This window comes from Sipha flava, unplaced genomic scaffold, assembly GCF_003268045.1.
Source record: "Sipha flava isolate LNK unplaced genomic scaffold, YSA_version1 2_pilon_pilon, whole genome shotgun sequence".
NCBI classification, from domain to species: Eukaryota; Metazoa; Arthropoda; class Insecta; order Hemiptera; family Aphididae; genus Sipha; species Sipha flava.
Window position 1 is genome coordinate 4160179 of NW_020272972.1, and position 21349 is coordinate 4181527.

Sequence of the window (21349 nt, forward strand, 5' to 3'; positions counted from 1 at the left end):
AGAGTCATTTGTTTCATTCGGTGAATTAAGTTGATTTCCTGATGCAAAATTTGAAAATGCGTTTGGACCAGGTGAACCAAAATCACTATTGTTGGTTGTGGCAGGAGTGTCATTTGTTTCATTCAGTCGATCGAGTTGATTTCCTGGTGCAAAATTTGAAAATGCGTTTGGACCAGGTGAACCAAAATCACCATTGTTGGTTGTTGCAGGAGTGTCATTTGTTTCATTCGGTTGATTGAGTTGATTTCCTGGTGCAAAATTTGAATATGCATTTGGACCAGGTAAACTAAAACCACTATTGTTGGTTGTTACTGGAACGTTATTTTCTCCACTCGATTGGCTCCCAGGTGCAAAATTTGAAAATGCGTTTGGACTAGGTGAACCAAAATCACCATTGTTGGTTGTTGTAGGAGAGTCATTTGTTTTATTCAGTCGATTGAGTTGATTTCCTGGTGCAAAATTAGAAAATGCGTTTGGACCAGGTAAACCAAAATCACCATTGTTGGTTGGCGTGTTTGCTCCATTAGGTAGTTTTTGAAAAACTGGATTACCCGGTAAATTAGAGTTCTGATATTGATCTTTTGGAACGAGAGTGGAATGTATTTTTGATTTATGTACTCCACAACTAGATTTTGTTCTTAAGTTAATATTACCTATACTCGACGATTTTGTTCCTTGCTCGTAACTAGGGGTCGAACTGAAAGTTATTTGACCCAAAATTTGTGTAGCTATTCCATTATTATTATAAACTCCTTTTTGAGGTTTATCTGTTGGCGTGCCACAGTTACATTCAGATGACGTGGATGCACTCTGACTATGAGCTCCTAATTTAGCAGTTTCCTTATTACTCCGATTTGAAGGATTTTGTTCAATACTGTAAGGTCTTAGATTGTTTGAATTCTGTGGAGGTTCTTGAGTGTACCCACGATTTGTTACTAAATTTTGATAATAATTTTCTTTATTCAAAGAAAATGCCTGATAACCTAAGGAATTATAGTTGTCGGGATCTCCTTGTGGTCTAATCAATGCGTTTCGATAGTATCCTCCGTTATTTTGGTCATAATGATTTCTATTAGAAAATGATGATTGAGAACTGGTTGGTCCATAGTTGTTTGATACAGCAGTTTGGCTTTGACCAAAACCATTTGCTCCAATAAACAGTGCTTCTTTTTTATATCCATCAGTTGTGCCTATGTTTGAAGCACTATGGAAATAATTTCCTTCATTTACGGGCGTTTGAAAGTTTGGTGGCCCGTTACTATTGGACACCTGTTGGTTTTGTTGTCCTTGATTAAATCCATTCAATGGATTTAATAAACCATCTTGATTGTATCCATTATTTTTTGTAGAAATTTGACGATAGTTTTTTTCAATTCCAAGTGAATGAGATCTTTGTTGTTCATAGTTATTAGTTCCAAGTAATACATTTCGTTGACCACTATTCACTGGTATTTGAGTATACGGATAGGGTAATGTGTTTTCATAACCACTGTTATAATTTAATATCTGTGAACTCTCACTAGATACAATATTTCTGTTATTTCCGCGGTCATATGATTTCTGACCAACACTTCGACTATCTGGCGACGAAGCTGTGTTATCATAACCCAGGTTTGTAGTTTGAACCATATTTTGGGTATATCGATTGCCAAAATCTAAATTCTGACCAAACTGAGTACCATCTGTTACTTGATTGTAATATCCTCTTGTTAGACCCTGACTTTGAACAGTAGCTAATAATTCCTTTTGTTCGTAATTATCTGTCCTTCCCCATAGTGCAGTGATACCATTGTTAGGTATTGTTGTACCTGATGAACTACCGTAGTTGTCAGTTCCTGGTAAATTTCTCACACTATTTTTATTTGAAAGTCGTCCCATATTAGAATCTCCCGATGTCAAAGTATTATATCTGCTATTTCTACTTAACGGTAACTTCTGGTCTGTATCACCTGAACCATCTGTAGTTTTAGTCGATACGCCATAATTGTTAACTTCTGTTGATTGGTTGTTGGAAAAATTGTCTTGAACGAGTGCAATTTCACCATAACCCTTGGAATTGTTTGATGCGTCAATTTGATCTCCAAAATCACTTGATGCAACAGAATCTATTTTGGGTGGCAAATACATGCGGGATGGATCTACAAAAGTAAAATTGATCATTATTTTTAAAAATACAAGAAGAAATTTAGTGTTGACCTAGTTATATTTATAGTTAAAATTCCATATTTTATTAAAATTACGCGTTAAAGCAAACTTTCAAACGTTTCCACTAATAATAACCGATGTCTGATACCTATCGAAGCTTGACGTTCTTTTCTTTGAAAATCATCTACATAGGATTTGACGAGATGAACATGTGGTGCTTTAGTTTTCATAATACACTTGCAGAATACAACTTCGTAAATTAGGAATACCTGTAGCAACAAAACAATTATTATATTTATTAGTTTGATCATAAATTGAAAAATATTTTTTTAACGCTTTAGTTTATTGTTCATTAAAATTCAGTTTTCTCATGGCCATTTTCATGGATTTTATTGTCATCGTTCAAATACATTATAGAACCAATGGCAAAAGAGTTTGTAATTATTTTTAATAACGTTTACTTTTCTGTAATTTTAAATTTCATTTTTATCCATTTAAAATAGATAATTATATGTGTAGGGTATTAAGTTAAATAGTTTTTATACAAACGTTACATCATTTATAAATAGTTTAGAATTTACTTATTTATTCTTATAAATAACTCCAATATACACATTTTTAATGATTTGTGTCTTACATTGTGTCCGTGTATACGATTTACACCAGAAGAATAGCTCCGATAATTATCAATTAAAAATTAAAAGACAAGAAATGGGTTCTAGTTGTTACTTTAAGGTTTAATTTATTAATAGTTTATTTAATAATTGCGAAAAACTAACGAAAACTTTATCGAATATTATTTAAGGAAAAAATTATAAAACCAATACATACACATTGTTCACAATCTATAATCAGGGCCGGCCCAAGCAAAAATAGAGCACTAGGCAAAATTTAATTTTGCCGCCTCTAAAAAAAAAGTTCTAATTTTAACTTAGTCCCTCCCTCTATTTTTTATGTTACAAAATATCTGCATAAAAAAAATTAATTTTTTTTATTTTATGTAGATATAAAATTATATGTAGAAAGACTTAAAAATTATTTCTATCGTTATTAATTAAAACCAATCACTATTGCAACTATCGGAAATCGCTGAAGTGATTGTGTGGTTATTCATATTTTTGGAATAATTGAAAACATTCAGCGTAGTCCGTAGTGTATAGTTATGTAATAACTTAAGACAATATTATTTTATTATATAAGTAAGTGGTTTTCACGAATGAATTAATTTCAATATTTTTCTTATAAAACACCGATAGAACTAAAAAAAAATGTACGAGTCAATTTTGAAAATGCCACCCTCCAACAAAGTGCCGCTCTAGGCTGGTGCCTAGTTCGCCTATACCTTGATCCGGCCCTGTTTATAATATAATTTTTAAGTATTGAAAATTGTATATTTAATAAAATATTATATTAATCAAAAATAAATTAATTTGATGGAGAACTCTAAGTTTAAGTTAATATGATAATAAAATAAAAATTTAATACATTTCTGATATTACCAATTTTAAAAATTAGTTTCTATTTTTCGAATTATAATAAATTTAATTTTACATTATGCACGTGTATTTTATGTTTTTGGTTTATTGTTTATAATTTTCTTGTTAACTTAAATCGAGAAATAATTTAAAAAGAATTCATTAATCAATTTTCAATACATTTCACAAAAATATGTAATGCTTGTTACCATTTAATAATTTGAATGTGTACTTTTAAATGTTGACGTGTATTAAAATCTCAGAAAATTAAACTCTCTTTGCATAGAGTTACGTAAATTAGTTTACTTTTTACAAATTTGTACAATTAGTAAAATTATAAGCACATTGCACATAATACAATTATAGAGAAGATTTTCTCAATTCATTCATATAAATGAAGTTAAGAATCTTAAAAATATTGTGTTCCAAATTAACTTAAAAAAAAACTGTTGAATTTCGAATGAAAAAAAAATTCTATTTAAGTATAGTTTCTTTCTTACACTCATTATATTTTGATTAATTTATAATATAATTTTTGTTTAAATTTATTATTCAGGTAATCCTAATACATGTTCACAGAGGCTAAAATATATAATTTTTCGTACTGCACACTTAAGGATTTGTCATACTACCTTTTCATACATTAACAGTAATGAATAACACAATGAAAATAAATGGAATTTTAAAAATATGTATAATAATTTAATAAAAAAATATAAAATTAAAAACAAATACCATAATATAGATAACAGAACCACAACATACTTTTTAATTTCGTATTACAGACTTAACATTTCGTATTACACAAATTGTGTCGTACTGCACACAATTTAAGTCCCTGCATATTGATAGTTGAAATGTATACGGATTAACATAATTTGGCCAATTATATTGTTTTATTATTTAAAATATTTTTTCAAATAGCTGATGTATTCATTAACAAAGACAATTTGTATTTATTATTTTATTTTTAAAAATTTATTTCATGGGACATCGAAAATTAAAGCACAAATAAAAAACGAGAAGAATGTATTGATCTATAGGAAATAACTGATTCACCTAGAGTATCGCATAGTATTTAAAATGTATAAAGAATCAAGCTATGACTTTCAGTTTAATGTTTATTTGTTATTAAATGTTTTACAAATTTTCTAGTAACAATATAAACTATACCCAACGATTACAATTTAATAGTTTTAGATAGGTTTATATAAATTTCTCTACAACTTAGTAGTTAATATGATATTAATGGTATTAAATTTGATTTTAACTGTATTTACTAGTAGTAATAATAAATTTCTCGTGTAGTCATATTTTAATTGTATCCTGTATAATACACAATGGCCCATGTTTTTCCTATGGAAAATCTCCGTAAATATTTACATTATTTGAAATATACTTAAATAATATAATATTTTTTCCCCCATTTTTTGTTTTAGTGTAATTTTACCGTAGATAGCTAAATGAAAAATAAAATTTCAAACTCCTATTTTCATCACTTTAACGTGTTAGAAAATACCTTTTTAATTCTGTAAGATTTTAAAGTAACCAAGTCGCTAATTTATGAAACAATAAGTTATTTTGAACGTTTTATAAATCTCCGCAATTAAAAGTCCTATAACTATAGGGTATCATATTTAAACTATATATTAGTTTTAAAAAGTAAGATAGCGTATACGCTTATAAGTATATGGCTATTATAATAAATTAATATAAATTAGATAGCCCTTTTAACAATAGCAGAAGCTAAATGAATAATAAATTAATAACCGACATTCACACGTTACTGCGATAGCATAAGACATTGCTGATTTCGTACACAATATGAGTAAAGTAAACAAACCCATCAATGTAACCAACAAACGATAAAATTAATCTAATTTATACTAATTTATTGCAATAACCACTTTTACCTAATCGAATATTCGCAGCGCTCGACTTGAGGGGGGACGGAGTACTCCAACTAATTTTCAGAAATTTTAGCGTTCCCCCATTATAATTATAATAAGTTTTCGGGACGCTTTTTTTTTTTTTTTTTTTTTTTTAAGCGAACAGAGTCTCCCTTCTTTAATTTTGCCAAGTCGAGCACTAAATATTCATTGTTTCGCAAAAACCACTAATTTACAATTGTGTAAGATTGAAAGATTTAAAAGTTATTTATCTAAAACGACTAAGGGATGAAAACATGAATTTAATATAACGTTTTGCATTATATGGTTTACCTTAATGTTAAATAATGCTAAAATACAAAATAAATATTTACAGAGACATTTCCATCAGGAACACGTGCTGGACCACTCCGTGTGTTTACTATGATTAGTCTATATTTAATCGAAACTTATTATGAAAGAAAAGCAGTAATAATTTTTATTATCATCGTGTTTCGCGTGAGTTTATTATTTTTATTTGACCTGCCAAACGAGATTTTTAAGGCACCTGCAGCTCATCACTGTTCACATTGGTAAGGTTTCCGATCGAACCAGATGACCCGGGCATAAGCGTCGGCGGCAACGGCACGGTTCGCGCGCCCAAAAACGTTCATCGTTGCTCCGACGAGATTTTTCATAATAATGTATAGAACACACATGCACATGCACTCACGGTTAGAGCTTTGACGAAGAAACGCAAACGGAACACGTCCATGGCGGCGGCGGGCGAGCACGGCGAACGAAGCACGACGACTCCGCGTCAAAGTGTCGTACAAGTGCGCAGGTAGGCCGGGCAAGGTGTGTACCTAATGATGACCTGCCGTTCGGGCTCGTGCAATACCTACAGGCGGCGTCCGGTGGATGGTCGTGGTGTATCGCCGTCAATGAGCCGCGGCAGTGATTTTACCCGGGTATATAAACGGCGTTGGTTCGCGGACGGATTGATGGCCAGGCGCGTACGCCCCCCCCCCGGTGCTAGGTATTATTTTCACGCGGTTTTTCTCGTGCGCGCGCGCGGTGGTGGACGCGCGAAGAATGCGCGCGGGATAGTTGCGCGCGTACACCGTGCGGCGACGATGATGACGTTCCCTTTCCATGCCGAAGGGAAACGACGGGAAACAATTGTGAAAACGAACCGGTGCACGTACGTCGCGCAACGCCGCTGCGGCAACAATACGATTCACAACGGTAACGAGTAGGTGGTACTCGCTGGTGCTCATGGGCCGATCGCCCTTGAACCGCGTGCATTGTACGGGCGAATAAATAAACCACATAACACGTTACCCGCGACCCGCATCCGAGTCCTCTTCGTAGTTTCGATAATTTTCGGCGTTACGCTAATTGTTGAGGCCGCGATAAATCTGGAATAAAACCGTCGGCAGTGTCATCAGCGACGCTCGTCTACAGATGTTCATCGAGTCGGCGGCGGCGGCGGCGGTCTTCACGATCCGATGGACAATGCGCACACGACAGAATACATTTAAGTCGCTTCACCACGAACCAGGTCATGGATCCGTGAGATAAACACGCGTGGTAGACCTCGTGTATTATATATATTATGTTACTCGGGAGATGAGACGTCCCCGCGTGACAGTGTGCGCGCCTAAGGACTCAAATTATATATACTGCAGCATGTGTATACACTTATTACAGGAGATCGCTAATACAGGGACGTCAACGATGTACATAATACTACTGCACCAATGGTTCCCAATTAGTAGATTAGTAGACCCTAGCTAAAACATGAAATGCACCGGAGACCCTTTTTTTTTTTTTTGTATAATATATTCTTACGAAGAAAACATCAATTAATAATGTCAATAGTTACAGAAAGTTTTGTACACGGCAGATTCTTAAAAAACCGTTTTGTATTTTGTAAGCCCTTAAATATGTTCTACATTCTTAGCGTTGAAACATGTATTTAGATAAATGTATAAATTATTTCTGGCTGTAGTAGCTACTTTATTAATAGAGCTCGGAAGTTGTTGCATTTGCATGATTTTTTTGAACCATTAGATTTATTGCTAAGCAAGCTAGAAATTCATTCCAAGACACTACGAAAAACATATCAAAAGTTTTTAGTGCATATTTTTGCATATTTAGTGATTTTTAGATTTTAGAGCATATTTCTTAATTTTACAATTTTTTAAAGCATATTTTATAATTTATGGAGATTAGGAGATTCAACATGAAAATTTGTAAATAAAAAAATAAATACATTCATATTCAGAGACCTTACTAAATATTCTTGTATCGTATTATTCAAATTTCCATTTGACATTAAAAACTGTTTTTCCCCTATCGGTTAATATGATATAATATTAATATATATACATAAATTACAACTACAGATAGCTTTATCTAAAATAGAATATTATACAAATCTAAAATAGAAACAGCTGCTATCGAAGTACGACGATTTTCTATAAATACTTTTATAGGAAAATAACTCAATGATTATTGACTATTGTTAATGGCATTTATAGACCTACCGCTTAGATATTTTTGTCAGTTCCGGCTTATACGTCCGTGTTATCTGTTGTAGTTAGTAGTTCTATGCGTCATTCTTGTTTCAATTACCTACTTATATTATTTTTATTTCATAATGCCGAAAACCAAACAATCTACGAAAAATCATTTGAATAGTTTTGTTTTGGAATATGGTACGGATATATTCAAAACCGACGGAAGTATTTTATTCTGTAAGTTATGTGAAGTGAAAGTTAACAGTGATCGAAAATTTGTGGTCACTCAACACGTTAACACTGAGAAACATAAACGAGCAATTATTAGAAAAAACGTAAAAAACACAAATTCTGAAATTCAACAGCTAGTAACTAATACTCCGAAAAAGTGTCTTTTTTCACACGATTTGTGTAAAGCATTATTGTCAGCAAATATACCACTTTACAAAATAAGTAATCCTCAATTAAAATCATTTTTAGAAAAGTATACGTCAAGAGAAATTCCTAGTGACTCGACACTACGTAAAACTTATGTCGACGACATATACGAAGAAACTATAAAAAATATAAGAGAACAAATTAAAGGAAATAAAATATGGGTGTCTATCGACGAAACAACAGACTCTGAAGGCAGATATGTAGCTAACGTTATAATAGGAACTTTAAATACTGACGCACCGGGAAAAACTTATTTGCTAACAACCGAAGTTTTGGAAAAAGCAAATAATTCAACGATAGTTAAACTTTTTGATCATTCAATGTTCGTCCTCTGGCCAAACGGAATTCGTCATGATAACGTCCTATTGTTTGTGACCGATGCCACACCATACATGGTGAAAGCTGGGCGAATACTTCAATCACTGTACTCTAAAATGATACACTTAACATGTCTCGCACACGGTATCCATAGAGTAGCCGAAAGTATACGGGAAAAGTTTAAGAAAGTTGATAAACTTATTTCCAGGGTTAAACAGGTGTTCTTAAAAGCGCCTTCACGTGTTTTAGTGTTTAAAAGTGAAGCACCAGCCATACCACTTCCACCAGAGCCAATACTAACTAGATGGGGTACATGGATAATGGCAGCTTCCTATTACTGCAAATATTACAAGGATATACGTAGAGTATTACTAAGTATAAATTCTGAAGATGCAATTTCTGTTAAAGAAGCTCAACAGTTAGTTCAAGATCCCAATATGGAAGCTAATTTAGTATACATACATTCAAATTTTGGATTTATACCGGAATATATTACGAAACTTGAAACACAATATATTTCACTATCCGAAGCATTATCTGCAGTTAAATATGTCCAAAATAAATTAAACGACTGTGAGGGTGAAATTGGTGATGTGGTATTTCAAAAATTCAATAATGTATTGGAGAAAAATTGTGGATTTAAAACGATACTTAATATTTCAAAAATATTAAGTGGACAAGAAAGTTCAATGGAAGGTCTTCCTGATGATTTGACCGGTGACGATATTACTTACTTCAAATATGCGCCGATTACGTCAACTGATGTTGAACGTAGTTTTTCAAGGTACAAAACTTTGCTCGTGGATAATCGGCGATCTTTCAATTTTGAAAACATTAAAAAAAGTTTAGTGGTCCAATGTAACACTTTGGAAGGTAAGAACAAAATTATATCCAATGCATTTTAATTATTAATTAAAATACTTTTTAATTAGGCATGTACCTGGTGGTTTTTCTAATTTAGTAATTTGTGTTATGTATTTCAGGTATATAAATATAACTCGACAGAAGTGCATTTTTTTACTCAAGGAACATTTTTAATTTTTAAAGCGATTTTTTTATTATTTTTTTGTTTAAATTATGATTAAAAAATATAAATAAAAATAACTTTTATTACTTTGTTTTTTTTTTTATTAACAAATTTAAAAAAATATTTGTGCTAATGAAAATGTTGTGTAAAATAATTAAATATAAGTGCATATTTTTAGAGCATATTTGTACTTTTTTAAGCGCATAAGTGCATACATATTTAGTACTTTTTAAGTGCATTAAGTTCCGAGCCCTATTTATTAATATTTAAAAGTATAATAAATTATAAGTTTTAAAAATTATCTCTTATTAAATGCAATATCTTAAACAGAAAACGGCTTATTTTATCCAAAGAAATATAGAACAATAACAACATGTACCTACTAAGTACATTGTACGTCTGTACGTGTGTTGAGAAATTCAACATCATCATGTTTTAAATTTTCCATTTTTACCCTCACATCGTGCATCCGAATGCATGCAAAAAATGTCCAAATTGCATGCCGATTCCTATGAGGGTTTTGCCAAATTATATGTCAACTCTCATCGAGGTCTGTATGAATTGCATGCCGACTCTTACTTCTTTATTCATTTAATATGTGATTGGAAATTTCGTATACCTATGCCTGTTTTTTACATAGTTAATTCTAATAATTTCATTATTTAGAAATTGCATAGTTGCTGTTTTTATGAATTTATATTTTTCTACTATTTATTGTTAATAGTTATTGTCCAAAAGACAATGTTCCTATACGCACTAATATAAGATACAGAGAACGCAAACGATTATTTACGAATATTTGGAAAATATCTACGATAGATTTGAATTGACCTCAACAATATTTTTAAAACCTGAATATTGTTGAAATTATGTTTTTAAATAATTATTAAATTTAAGTTCGATGTTTTATAACTAGAGCGCGAATTTGTATGCATTTGCATATTTGTCCTGGTTGATCATATGATATGCTAAGTGAGCACAACATTTGTTTCATAACATAACAATTTAAAAAATTAAACGTTATTAGCGCATTTTTTGCATATTTTTATGCATATTTAGGGTTTTAGTGCATATTTGGTTCATTTTTAATGCATATAAATCCGCGCTCTATTTATATAACTATAAAGAAGTTTCAATATTTTCTGGATCTATGTTAAAAATATTTTCAAATAAATAATAATATTTTCATTTGCTTGAATTAAAACTATCTTCAAATGCACATATAAGTTTCTTGATAATATCGATGCATTACTGTTTAAAAGTACACCACAATCTTCTTATTTAAAGTAGCACAATATTGGAAATGACAAGAATAAAATTTTTCAATTCAGTTTAATACTTTGGCGGGTCGGTAAATAATTGATCACTGGCCAGATTTGGACCACGAGCTGGATTAGAGCCAGTGGGATCTATGATAAAATGTAATGTCTCAATGATCAATCAAATTTAATATTTTATGAATTTAATATTTTGATGTATACTTTTAAAAATATATATTATATAAAAATAATATATGTGGTTTATTTCAGTAAGTAATAAATTACAATTTATCAAGAATGTTTATTTAACTTAAAAATTAAAAAGGGCAAAATTTCGAAGTTGAAAATGATTTTTAATAAAGGATAAAATTAATATGAATATTTAACTATTAGTATTTTATTATTTCAGGCATATCATTTGGACAGACCTCGGTAAGAGTCGGCGTGAAATTCGGACATACTAAAGCCCAATTATTTATCTGACATGCAATTCGGATAGTCCATCCGATCCATTCATAGTCCAGTCCGGATTTAAAATTAAACTTTAAATTACTTTAAATTAGACTTTAAATTACTTTTTTCGTTTATCTAACGAAAAATACAGTTAAATTCCAATAGCTAAAATAAATACTTAAAATGAAAACTGTGATATCTAGGTTCATAGTACTGAAGAATAAAATTTTCGAGATAATGTCTTATTCTTTTTGTAAGATATTTTTTAACAAAGATGCAGTAACGTTTTGTGTTTATTCATAATATAGTACATTTTTTGTTCGAAAATAGTATATGATATTTAAGACTATTCTTGGAAATATTTTCTTCTTCAAATTTGGTAGAAGGTAAATACTTAATTTTAATTTAGACTGCACGATATCGATTTTTTCTAGTAAAATATTGCTCAATAATCGTTAGAGATACATAACAGTACATAATATATGTCCAAGTGGGTATCACATTTTTTTAAAAAACACGTAAGAAAAAATGATATATGATACTTTTTTAAATAAGAAATTTGATATAAAATTTGAAACGAATTAATGTTATTTTTTTGTTCTATAATGTCCTATATAATATATATTTACATATAATAAATATTCTAAACTATAAAAGTATACAATTCATATAATTATATAGTAAAATGTACAACTTGGAGATTAGTTAAATATTAATTTTTGTTATGATTCATTATAATTGTAATATTTTGGAATTTAGGATAATTATCTGATTTAAAAAGAATATGGCTTTTATAGATGGACATTAAATAAAGTATTCTCGATTATGATAAATTATAAACATCATTCTGAATCCAAGAATTTATTTGCAATATAATAATATTACATTTACAGGTAGACACATTATTATTTATATTAGTTCTACATGGCAAAGTAGGTATTTATAATTATTATTAGACTATATTTATAACGAGTGACCGATTTAATGAGTTAAAAACACGAGAAATTATTTTTATTACCATGTGTTACAATAAAATTACAAAACCATTTTTTTATAATGAATTGTAAAATTGTAGATGCTGCGTCATATTTAATTTATTTTATTATATTTCAGCATTTAATTACTATAATATTATCTGCCATTTAATTTTATGTTTAAAAACAGTTTTAACAATTGTTATTACACGTATTATGTATGTATTACTACTTGGTATTTCAATTTTGTACTAAATAACAATTGCAACTGCTGTGGTGAAATACTTAAATTATAACTTTTACATTAAATAGAATCTTAGGTAAATTCTTTAGTTAAAATATCCATAAAAATAAATTTTAAGACGGAAAAACTACTAAATCAAGACATTTATCTTTATAATATTTCAAACAAAATATAATTGGTATTTAAATTATTATTTTTATTTTTGTAATAACTATACGACTATATAATACATATCTACACAATAGTAAAATAGTTCTCGCCTAGTATGAATAGATCATTAAAAATGTTTTGATGATTCACCTCTCACAAATAAATGACCTTTTTCTGTTGTTTGGAACTACAATTTCTCAACTTCATATTGTTTTTTTTTGATTAAAATCAGTCTCTCAAGAGAGTAATTTTATGAATGAGTGACTTTAATACACGTAATTTATTTTTAACAAAAATGTTTATAGTTCATTAATTTAATTATTATTTATACTTTGTGTGTATACACAGTCGTAAAAGAACTTTCACTATGAATAAAATGGATATAAATTAAACTTGGACACTTGACAAACAATTTACTAAAATATTATGAATTAATATTAACAAGGACACATATTATGTATAATAGTCATGATGTATTAGTATAATACCTTGTATATATTTTGATAGCTGATATAATTCATATAATAAATAATATGTATTATGAATTTATGATAAAATAGGAGATAGAAAATTAAATAAGAATAATAGAATAATAATTATTATTGAGTTACATAAACGCGTAGTTATTTCAACGCATTTATTACTGTTCAAAAGATTCTTAAATACCTACTCAACTTGAACATCAAAATATAGTGACCCACTAAATATTTTTTTGTGGTTGTTAATTTGATGTTGAATCTTAGTTAAATTTACCAAATTGTGATGAAACTTTTATTATAAATGTTGCAATGAACATAAATATAGTCTATTTATTTTTTATTGAATATATAAACTGAATATATGGGCATAAAATGCATTTTTATTATTATCTTAATATAATTCAAAATAACTAAATGAGAAGGTATAACAATTTTACAGTTAAAGTCACTAAAAAATGTCCTGTTAAATAATCAAAACTTTCATTTTTAACAGAAATTACTGGCTATTTTTAATATAATATTTTTACTTTTTTTTTTTGCACGCGTTTGGAAGTTAGAACAATAAGTACCTAAATAATTAACTTATTTGAAAATATTAATGATTATAATTGTTTTGATGAAATATGTTTTCATATAATAATTAATAACTATTATAGACAATAAGCGTTAAATATGTAGAGAAAACTGCAGAAGATGAATGTTAGTCCTCGACAGTATTGTTTGTACGAAGTGGATTTATTTTAAGAAATAAATAATCATTCCGAAAGAGGTGTGGAAATCGAGTTAATCTTTATGTTTTCTTCCCATATATTTTCTTATTTTAGTTAACAAAATAGAAACCAATTTTAATAAACTGTTATACAACACGTAATGAATATTGTAAATTATAATTTATTAAATAACTTAGAAACAACAATAAAAGTCCCATCACCACAAAAACACAATGCATTGAAATTTTTTTTTCTAATTTTTTTTTTTAATGTGTAAAAGAGAATTTTTAAAAATAAATATGATAATAATTATATATATTTACTAGTGTAAAAATATAAAAAGGTCGATTTCATAAGTCACGATAAAATTTTATCACGCACCAAAAATTACCTACATCACGATTAATTGACGAAGAAATATTTTCGCACGATAAAAGTAACTTAACCTAATGATACTACGACGGATGAATATTGACGTGTAAACTTTAAATTATTAATATATTTATTAAAGATAATACATTAGCATTTCTCTTTCATCAACAATTTTCTGTAAACGGTGCCCTTCAATCTTGATTGATAAGTAAATATTCAAAAATAAACTTCACGGGGAAAAGTTATTATTTTATAATTTGAGATGATTGAAAACTTCTTCTACCAGAGTGCTTAAAACTATTAAATATTCATACATTTTTTTATATTTAATGTACTTATAAGGTTATTTTAAATTAATTTGTAACGAGAAATACATGTTTTCCATGAAAATTTCTCAGCGAAAACATAATATTTATTCTTCGATAAGCAGAGTCGTATTTAAATGGTGGTTCAGAGAGGCAATAACTCTCTTTAAATATTTAACGGGGCGGAAAAATTGTTGCGGTAATCCCAAATAAAAACAAATCGATTTTTTCGCCTTTTCAATGGGAAGCTAATTATGAAAGAAAATTAAATAAATATTATAGCTATAAATATAATAATATTACTGCGAAAGCATTTATTTATTTATTTCTACATATAAACTTTTTATTCTTATATTCATTTACGAGTATTAACAATTTAACAATTTTTATTTTATTTTAATATTTAATAATTAAATATTTAATTATTAAAAAATAAATAAATTAGTACACAACTATATTGATATCCTAATCATGACACAGATAGTCTATAATCATACAACAATAGTATGTACCTATTATTACTTTTTTTTTTTAAAAAAAAATTAAGGCTTCAACAGCAAAGGTTTTTAACCGTTTACTTTATTTTTGTACATTTAAACGTTAAATACAATTTTGTTATCTCTATCGGTAAACACATTAGAATGCACATAAAATATAGGTACATATCTACAGTAGCTTAATATTATACTATCAATCGACCTTTTACCTATTACCTATTTAATACCAATTCTACTGATATTTGGGAAATATATTACTTAATCGAGTATACTATTGAACTCTATATGATAGCATGTATGTACACATACATCATAATACGTATATTATACAATAATGTGCTACGAAACACTCTCAGTAGTTGTTATCAATTTATTAATTTATTATGTTATGTTAGCCAGTGCCTATACAACTACTAAGATAAAGAGAAACATTATATTTTAAATTTGTTAACAAATTAAGCATTTTGGTAATTTTTTAGTGCGAGTATAATCATATACTATTATGTGTACTTGGTACTTTTTGATTTCAGTAATATTTTTGTTGGGTAAAGTTAACAGCGCTGTATTGGATTTGAGTCATGGCTATCAAAATCAAGCCTCGTGTTGGTTTCCGTCACAGTTATTCGAGATTTTCGGGATAATGAAGTCGACAGACATTAATAATTGGTACATATCAGAGAGTTTTATGACATCTGAACATTGTGGCACACATCTGGATGCCCCTTTTCACTTTAATCATGACGGTTGGAAATTGGGAGAAATTCCATTGGAACGTTTAATTATTGAAGGTTAGTGACTAATATAACTCAAATGTGACATTGAGGTATATGTATGTTAATATAATATAAATAATTAAAAATAAATACCATTAGACTATAGGATGATTTTGTGTTTTTTCCGACCTTAAATTTTTAGGATCCAAACTAGTAAAATATAAAAATAATAGCCCATATAATATATCTTCTGGTCCAATGTGGACCATAACTTATAACTTAGTTATAATGACATTATAGTCCTTAAAAAAAAACAATTCCAAATAAATTGTAACATTCATATACAGCTGATTTATTCCCACTGTTATATCTTATAATGTACAGTACGGATTTTAAAGCAATAAAGAATAGCACTGAAAAAAAATCAATAAAGCTATATAAATCTTCCAAATAAGCTTAAAAAAGCATTAAAAATGGGTTTTAAAAAAATAAAATAAAATAATTTTAGGTATTTGTTAATGACTACATGGTGTTACAACTAAAACTTAACTGTAATTCTAAGTATATAATTCAATGCTAGAACATACTTATATTTATTGCCGTTTCAAGATAAATTAATTATATATTATTGGTATTATATACCATACGGTACGCAACAAACTGAACACAAAGGGAAAGATTGGCAAAAAATGATTTTGAACAAGATTTAGAACATATGAAAATAAATATTAACATATCAAATAAGTTAATTTAGAACGAATTTTGAAAAAAATGTAACTTGAAAGCAAAAAAAAAGTATCCAAAATACCCAAAAAAGCATTAATATAAAAAAAACTCAAAAAAAAGCAAAACAAAATGTCGCATTTTACTCTAAGAATAAATTGAATTTTTAACTAACATAACTTCGTTGTAGAGCAATAGAAAAAAAAGCAAATTTCTTCAAAATCCGTACTCTAGTTATTAATAGATTAAGTCATATATAAAATATACGAAAAAAAGCATTGGAGGTAACTAAGTTAGGTATTTTAGGTTAGGGAACAATGGCAAAAATGTATGATTTCAAATAAATAAATTTCGCCATTTTTCCATGGGATATAACTGAAACAACTTAGCGAATTGAAAACTGGAGCAGCACGTGAAATACGCGTTTTTGAAACGTAAAGAACAGCTGTTGCTGATGCGTTGTTGTCAAAATCAAAACGTACACCTGTCTGCGATGATGTCAGAAACCGTGTTAGTGGTACCAGGGTCTTAGGATCAAGAGTCGGGTGAACCGACGAATTGCTATGACGGCAGCCGGTCCATTGATACCATGCGCTCCTAGTTCAAATGTCTGACTGTTTACAAAATATGGACCGCGCCAAGGTGCACTTTCTTTCAGTACAGTCCATTGACGCATGCTTCCCTGGTATGAATTTCCGACTGTTTACAAAATATGAACCGTTCTCACGAAATCTGTGCAGGGAAGTAACTGCAAAGAGCCTTGAAATGTTAGAGACTATTTTTTAATTTTTTTAATGAGACTTTTTTTTTTTTATTGACTAACCAACGACAAAATGGTTTAGGTTATAATCAATATATAATGTTTTATATGGTTTTTGTATTAATCAGGAACGTCCAACGCCTAATGCATGTCGAATATAAGTTAATATAAGTTAATATAAGTTAAATATAAGTTTTGATGACATGCAAAAAAAAAAAAAAATTAATTAAAATATAATTTTTATTTGCACATTTGTGAAATATTTAGACATTTTTATAGGGTCAAATTTAGGGGTAAACTATATCCACACAAAACCAACAAAAGGGCATTGTAAGTTATTACTGTAAAATATTAGTACACTATTAATTCAATTAATTCAATCATATTATATCATATTATATGTATATAATTAATTAATATGAATACATTTATGAATACAAGAATACATGAACATCATACACTTCTTTTTTAATTTTTTACCCACTACTAAAAACAATTTTATGTAATAATTTTAAAACAAATTATTTGAAATAATTTGAAATATTTAAAATGATTGAAAATTAATTGTTTATTATTATTATTTAGTTAATTATTTTCTAAAATTGTTAACAAGTTAATATGTACACTGTTATTGAAAAATAATTTATACCCTATTTTTAAGATCATTAAAAAACTTTCTCCTCAGAACTTAAATTTATCATGTATTTGTATAAAACTGTAGGTGTGCATCTAAACGTCAGTCAAGAAGTGAATGAAAATGCTGACTTTTTACTAACTGCTGATCATTTGAAACAATGGGAACAAGTCAATGGCCCGCTACCAAACCGCTGTGTAATACTAGTGAATTTTGGTTGGGCTCATAAGTTTAGCAATCGTAAATTGTACTATAACAACGGTACAGAGGTTTCTTCGTTGATAAGGTATAATAATAATGGGGCTCGGAAGACATTAAAAATTTCAAATGTTCAAAAAAATTATTTTGAATTCAAAAAAAATTAATTTGATGTTGATAATAAATTAATAAAATACACAAAAACTACTAAAACTAAAAAATAATTATATAACTAATTGGTATTTTGACATCTTATTGAACTGAAAATATAATTAAAAAATAATTTTTAAGTATTTTTTAAGTTAAAATCAAAAAAATATGTTTTTAAATACCTGTTAAGATATTAAATCGAACCATCAATATTTTCTTAAGATGTAGAATTTCAAATGACCGACGGATTATTCAATAGAAGATTTTTATATTGAGAAAAAATTATTTTAACTTCAGGATAGGGTATAACCTTATACAGGTTAAAAAAGAAAAAAATCAATTTTTTTTTATAAGTTATTAAAAGTGTATCATGAAAATTAACAAAACATACAATTTTTTTCCTAAAATTAACCAAATGTGCAAAATGTGCATTTTGAATTTTCGATTTTTAAATTGATCCTTGTAGGTCTCATTGCCTCAGATTTCTATCTTAGTCTGCTATACATTGAGAACATTTATAACCATATGTAATTCGTACAACTTCCTAGATCTAATAATAAATCAAGATATTGGTCAAGCTTAACACGAAATTATTTAACTATGTAACAAAATAATCTCCTAAATTATACGGTGTTCCAAGTTCGATATCAACAAACAGATGCCTAAATATTTTATTAAATATTAACCATTTTATACTTGTTTGTATAATATTAAAATGTCTAAAGCATAATGTTTTTAACACTTACAATTTAGATTTCAGAAATCTCTGGTCACTGAGACTTTGACACAACCACCATTTTTCAAGGGGGGAGGTAAATGGTCCTTAGAGATTAAATAAAGAATTGTATTACCAAGTTACAGTACTTTGATATCAGTGGCGTATACAAGGGGGGATGTGGGGGTCAGATCCTCTAGGCTTTTTTAAAAAAAAATATATTTATATATGTTGGCCTCTCTTTGGACCACCTTGAGAAAAATCCCTGGTGCCATTATAATATATTATTAAATAAAAGTTTAATAATTTCAACCAAGCAACCTGATTACATGTTTTCAGATTTCCAGGATTGTCTAAAGACGCAGCACAATGGATTGTCGATTCCGGAAAAGTGTATGGCTTAGGAGTAGATGGCCCTAGCGTTGATCCAGGCAATTCCAAGTCTTACGATGTACATCGAATACTTTCAAAAGCTAATATTTATAATCTTGAAAACGTAGCTTTGAATGGCACGATATTACCGTCGAAAGGATTCAAACTAATTATCCAGCCAATTAAGATTATGGAAGGTACGGGTGCACCTTGTCGAATTTTAGCTTTCACGAAAAATACATTTGAATAAAACTATGATTTTCATTTTTTATTTTTGCATTTTAATATTTTAAAATAACTGTTTATTGATTACAATATTTATTTAACATATTACATAAATAAATCTTAAAAACTAACAATTCATAAATGGACTGTCCAAATTAATACTTGACATTTATTAATTATATTTATTTTTTGCATTTAAACAATTTAATTAAGTTTTAAGTATTTTCGTGTTTTTAAGTAAAATATTCATTTAACTACAGTCGATCGTGAATTAAGCATACGTAAAAGAATAAAAATATTTACTCATATTATACTACAGTTTTGTATTAATAAAAACAAATTATGTGCACTGCTTAAATATTATATCAAATATAATTTGAATTATTTTAATAAAATATTATATTGCCGTGTATGTTATACTAGCCTAGACATGTTTATATTATTTTTTATATCAGTTAAGTTAACTAATTTTTTTTCAATTAAATAAATATAATTAGCTTCACTTAAATTAATAATGTTTTCATAATACATCAAAATAAATGATATCTACACACAATTTACAAAATAACCGAATACAAATTATTATTTTTGGAAATGCATAAAAAATGTTGTTTGTGAATATTTGCTTAATGTTTATCCTAAATTATATAGAGTATCATCAATGAGCCATAGGTAATATGATAATCAAGGCCGTTTTCGTAATTTTTTTTGGGGAGAGGAGGGGGAATCCAAAACATGTATATTGTAATTTTATTGAATTTAGATTTTGACTTTTGGTATTTGGTTAAAAATAAGACTTATTAGTCTTCTTATATTAAAATATGATAAAATCAAATAAACAAAATTACTTTGAAATCTTGTCACTTAAGATTTCTATATACTACGCGCGTTGGTTAATGTCTGTGTTTATTATTATTAGACGCTATAAAAATATCTAAAAACAGTCAATGATTAATTCGAGCTAAGGTCATTTTTGACTGAAAACATTTATGTTGGTATTAAAAATAAATAATTATTTTAAACATTTGTAAAATATTTGAAGAAATTTCGGAAGGGGGTCCAGACACCCTGGAGCCTCCCCCAGATACGGTCTTGATGATGACACTATCTTGCAACTATCTATACTACTATCATGGCAATTAAAAAATCTGTTGTTTCTTCGATAACAAACATTTTGCGGAGTTGCTGTTATTATTTTCACATGGTTTAATAATTTTTTTATTTTTTGCGCAACATTTTTTTAAATGTCAAGTTTTTATTTTTCATTATTTTAATTTTATTTTTCAACCAGTTAAGAGCCAACGACCAAGTAAAAATAAAAAATTAATCTGGTTAAAATAACCGGTGTTCTGGCTTAAATAACTGCATTTACGAATACATTGGCTCGAGTATTTAAAAAATTAGAGTTTGCTGTGAATAAAATGTTGCATAGTTCCATCAAAAACTACTGAATTTTATCTCTTTTTTTATATCAAAAATTACGTTTTCGCCAAAAGTAGTACTCATATCGTAAATGTAGTTGACTGTAGAGTATATATAATCAATATACCGATTATGATAATACACAAAAGTGTAAATATATATAGTCTGAACTCCGCCTTAGCTGATTCAGCAATAAGA

At 28.4% G+C, this 21349-nt stretch overlaps 3 protein-coding genes across 5 annotated transcripts in view; 2 read left to right on the forward strand and 1 right to left on the reverse strand.

Annotated features, from left to right (window-relative positions):
* The window catches only part of LOC112686183 (uncharacterized protein DDB_G0283357-like), a 7137-nt gene extending 936 nt beyond the window's left edge, over window positions 1–6201 (reverse strand). The window contains 3 exon segments of the mRNA XM_025558384.1: window positions 1–2138; window positions 2294–2414; window positions 6057–6201. The exon segment at window positions 1–2138 is cut by the window's left edge and continues 4 nt beyond it. Of these exon segments, the coding sequence (XP_025414169.1) occupies window positions 1–2138; window positions 2294–2414; window positions 6057–6116 (2319 nt within the window). The 5' untranslated portion in view covers window positions 6117–6201.
* A 1670-nt stretch (window positions 6202–7871) lies between these two features.
* Window positions 7872–9791, forward strand: LOC112686112. Its single transcript, XM_025558248.1, has 2 exons — window positions 7872–9642; window positions 9753–9791. Exons 1-2 carry the CDS (start codon window positions 8154–8156, stop codon window positions 9758–9760), a joined length of 1497 nt encoding a protein of 498 aa, XP_025414033.1. The 5' UTR covers window positions 7872–8153; the 3' UTR covers window positions 9761–9791.
* Window positions 9792–15601: 5810 nt separating this feature from the next.
* On the forward strand, window positions 15602–19775 carry LOC112686063 (kynurenine formamidase-like). Of its 3 annotated transcripts, none has more exons than XM_025558181.1 (4): window positions 15602–15706; window positions 15791–16027; window positions 18157–18355; window positions 19472–19775. In XM_025558181.1, exons 2-4 carry the CDS (start codon window positions 15880–15882, stop codon window positions 19752–19754), a joined length of 630 nt encoding a protein of 209 aa, XP_025413966.1. In that variant the 5' UTR covers window positions 15602–15706; window positions 15791–15879; the 3' UTR covers window positions 19755–19775. The 3 variants fall into 3 exon arrangements, with proteins under 3 accessions (XP_025413966.1, XP_025413964.1, XP_025413965.1); XM_025558180.1 differs by having other exon boundaries at window positions 15607–15706; window positions 15770–16027; XM_025558179.1 differs by having other exon boundaries at window positions 15604–16027.
* The last annotated feature ends 1574 nt before the right edge of the window (window positions 19776–21349 follow it).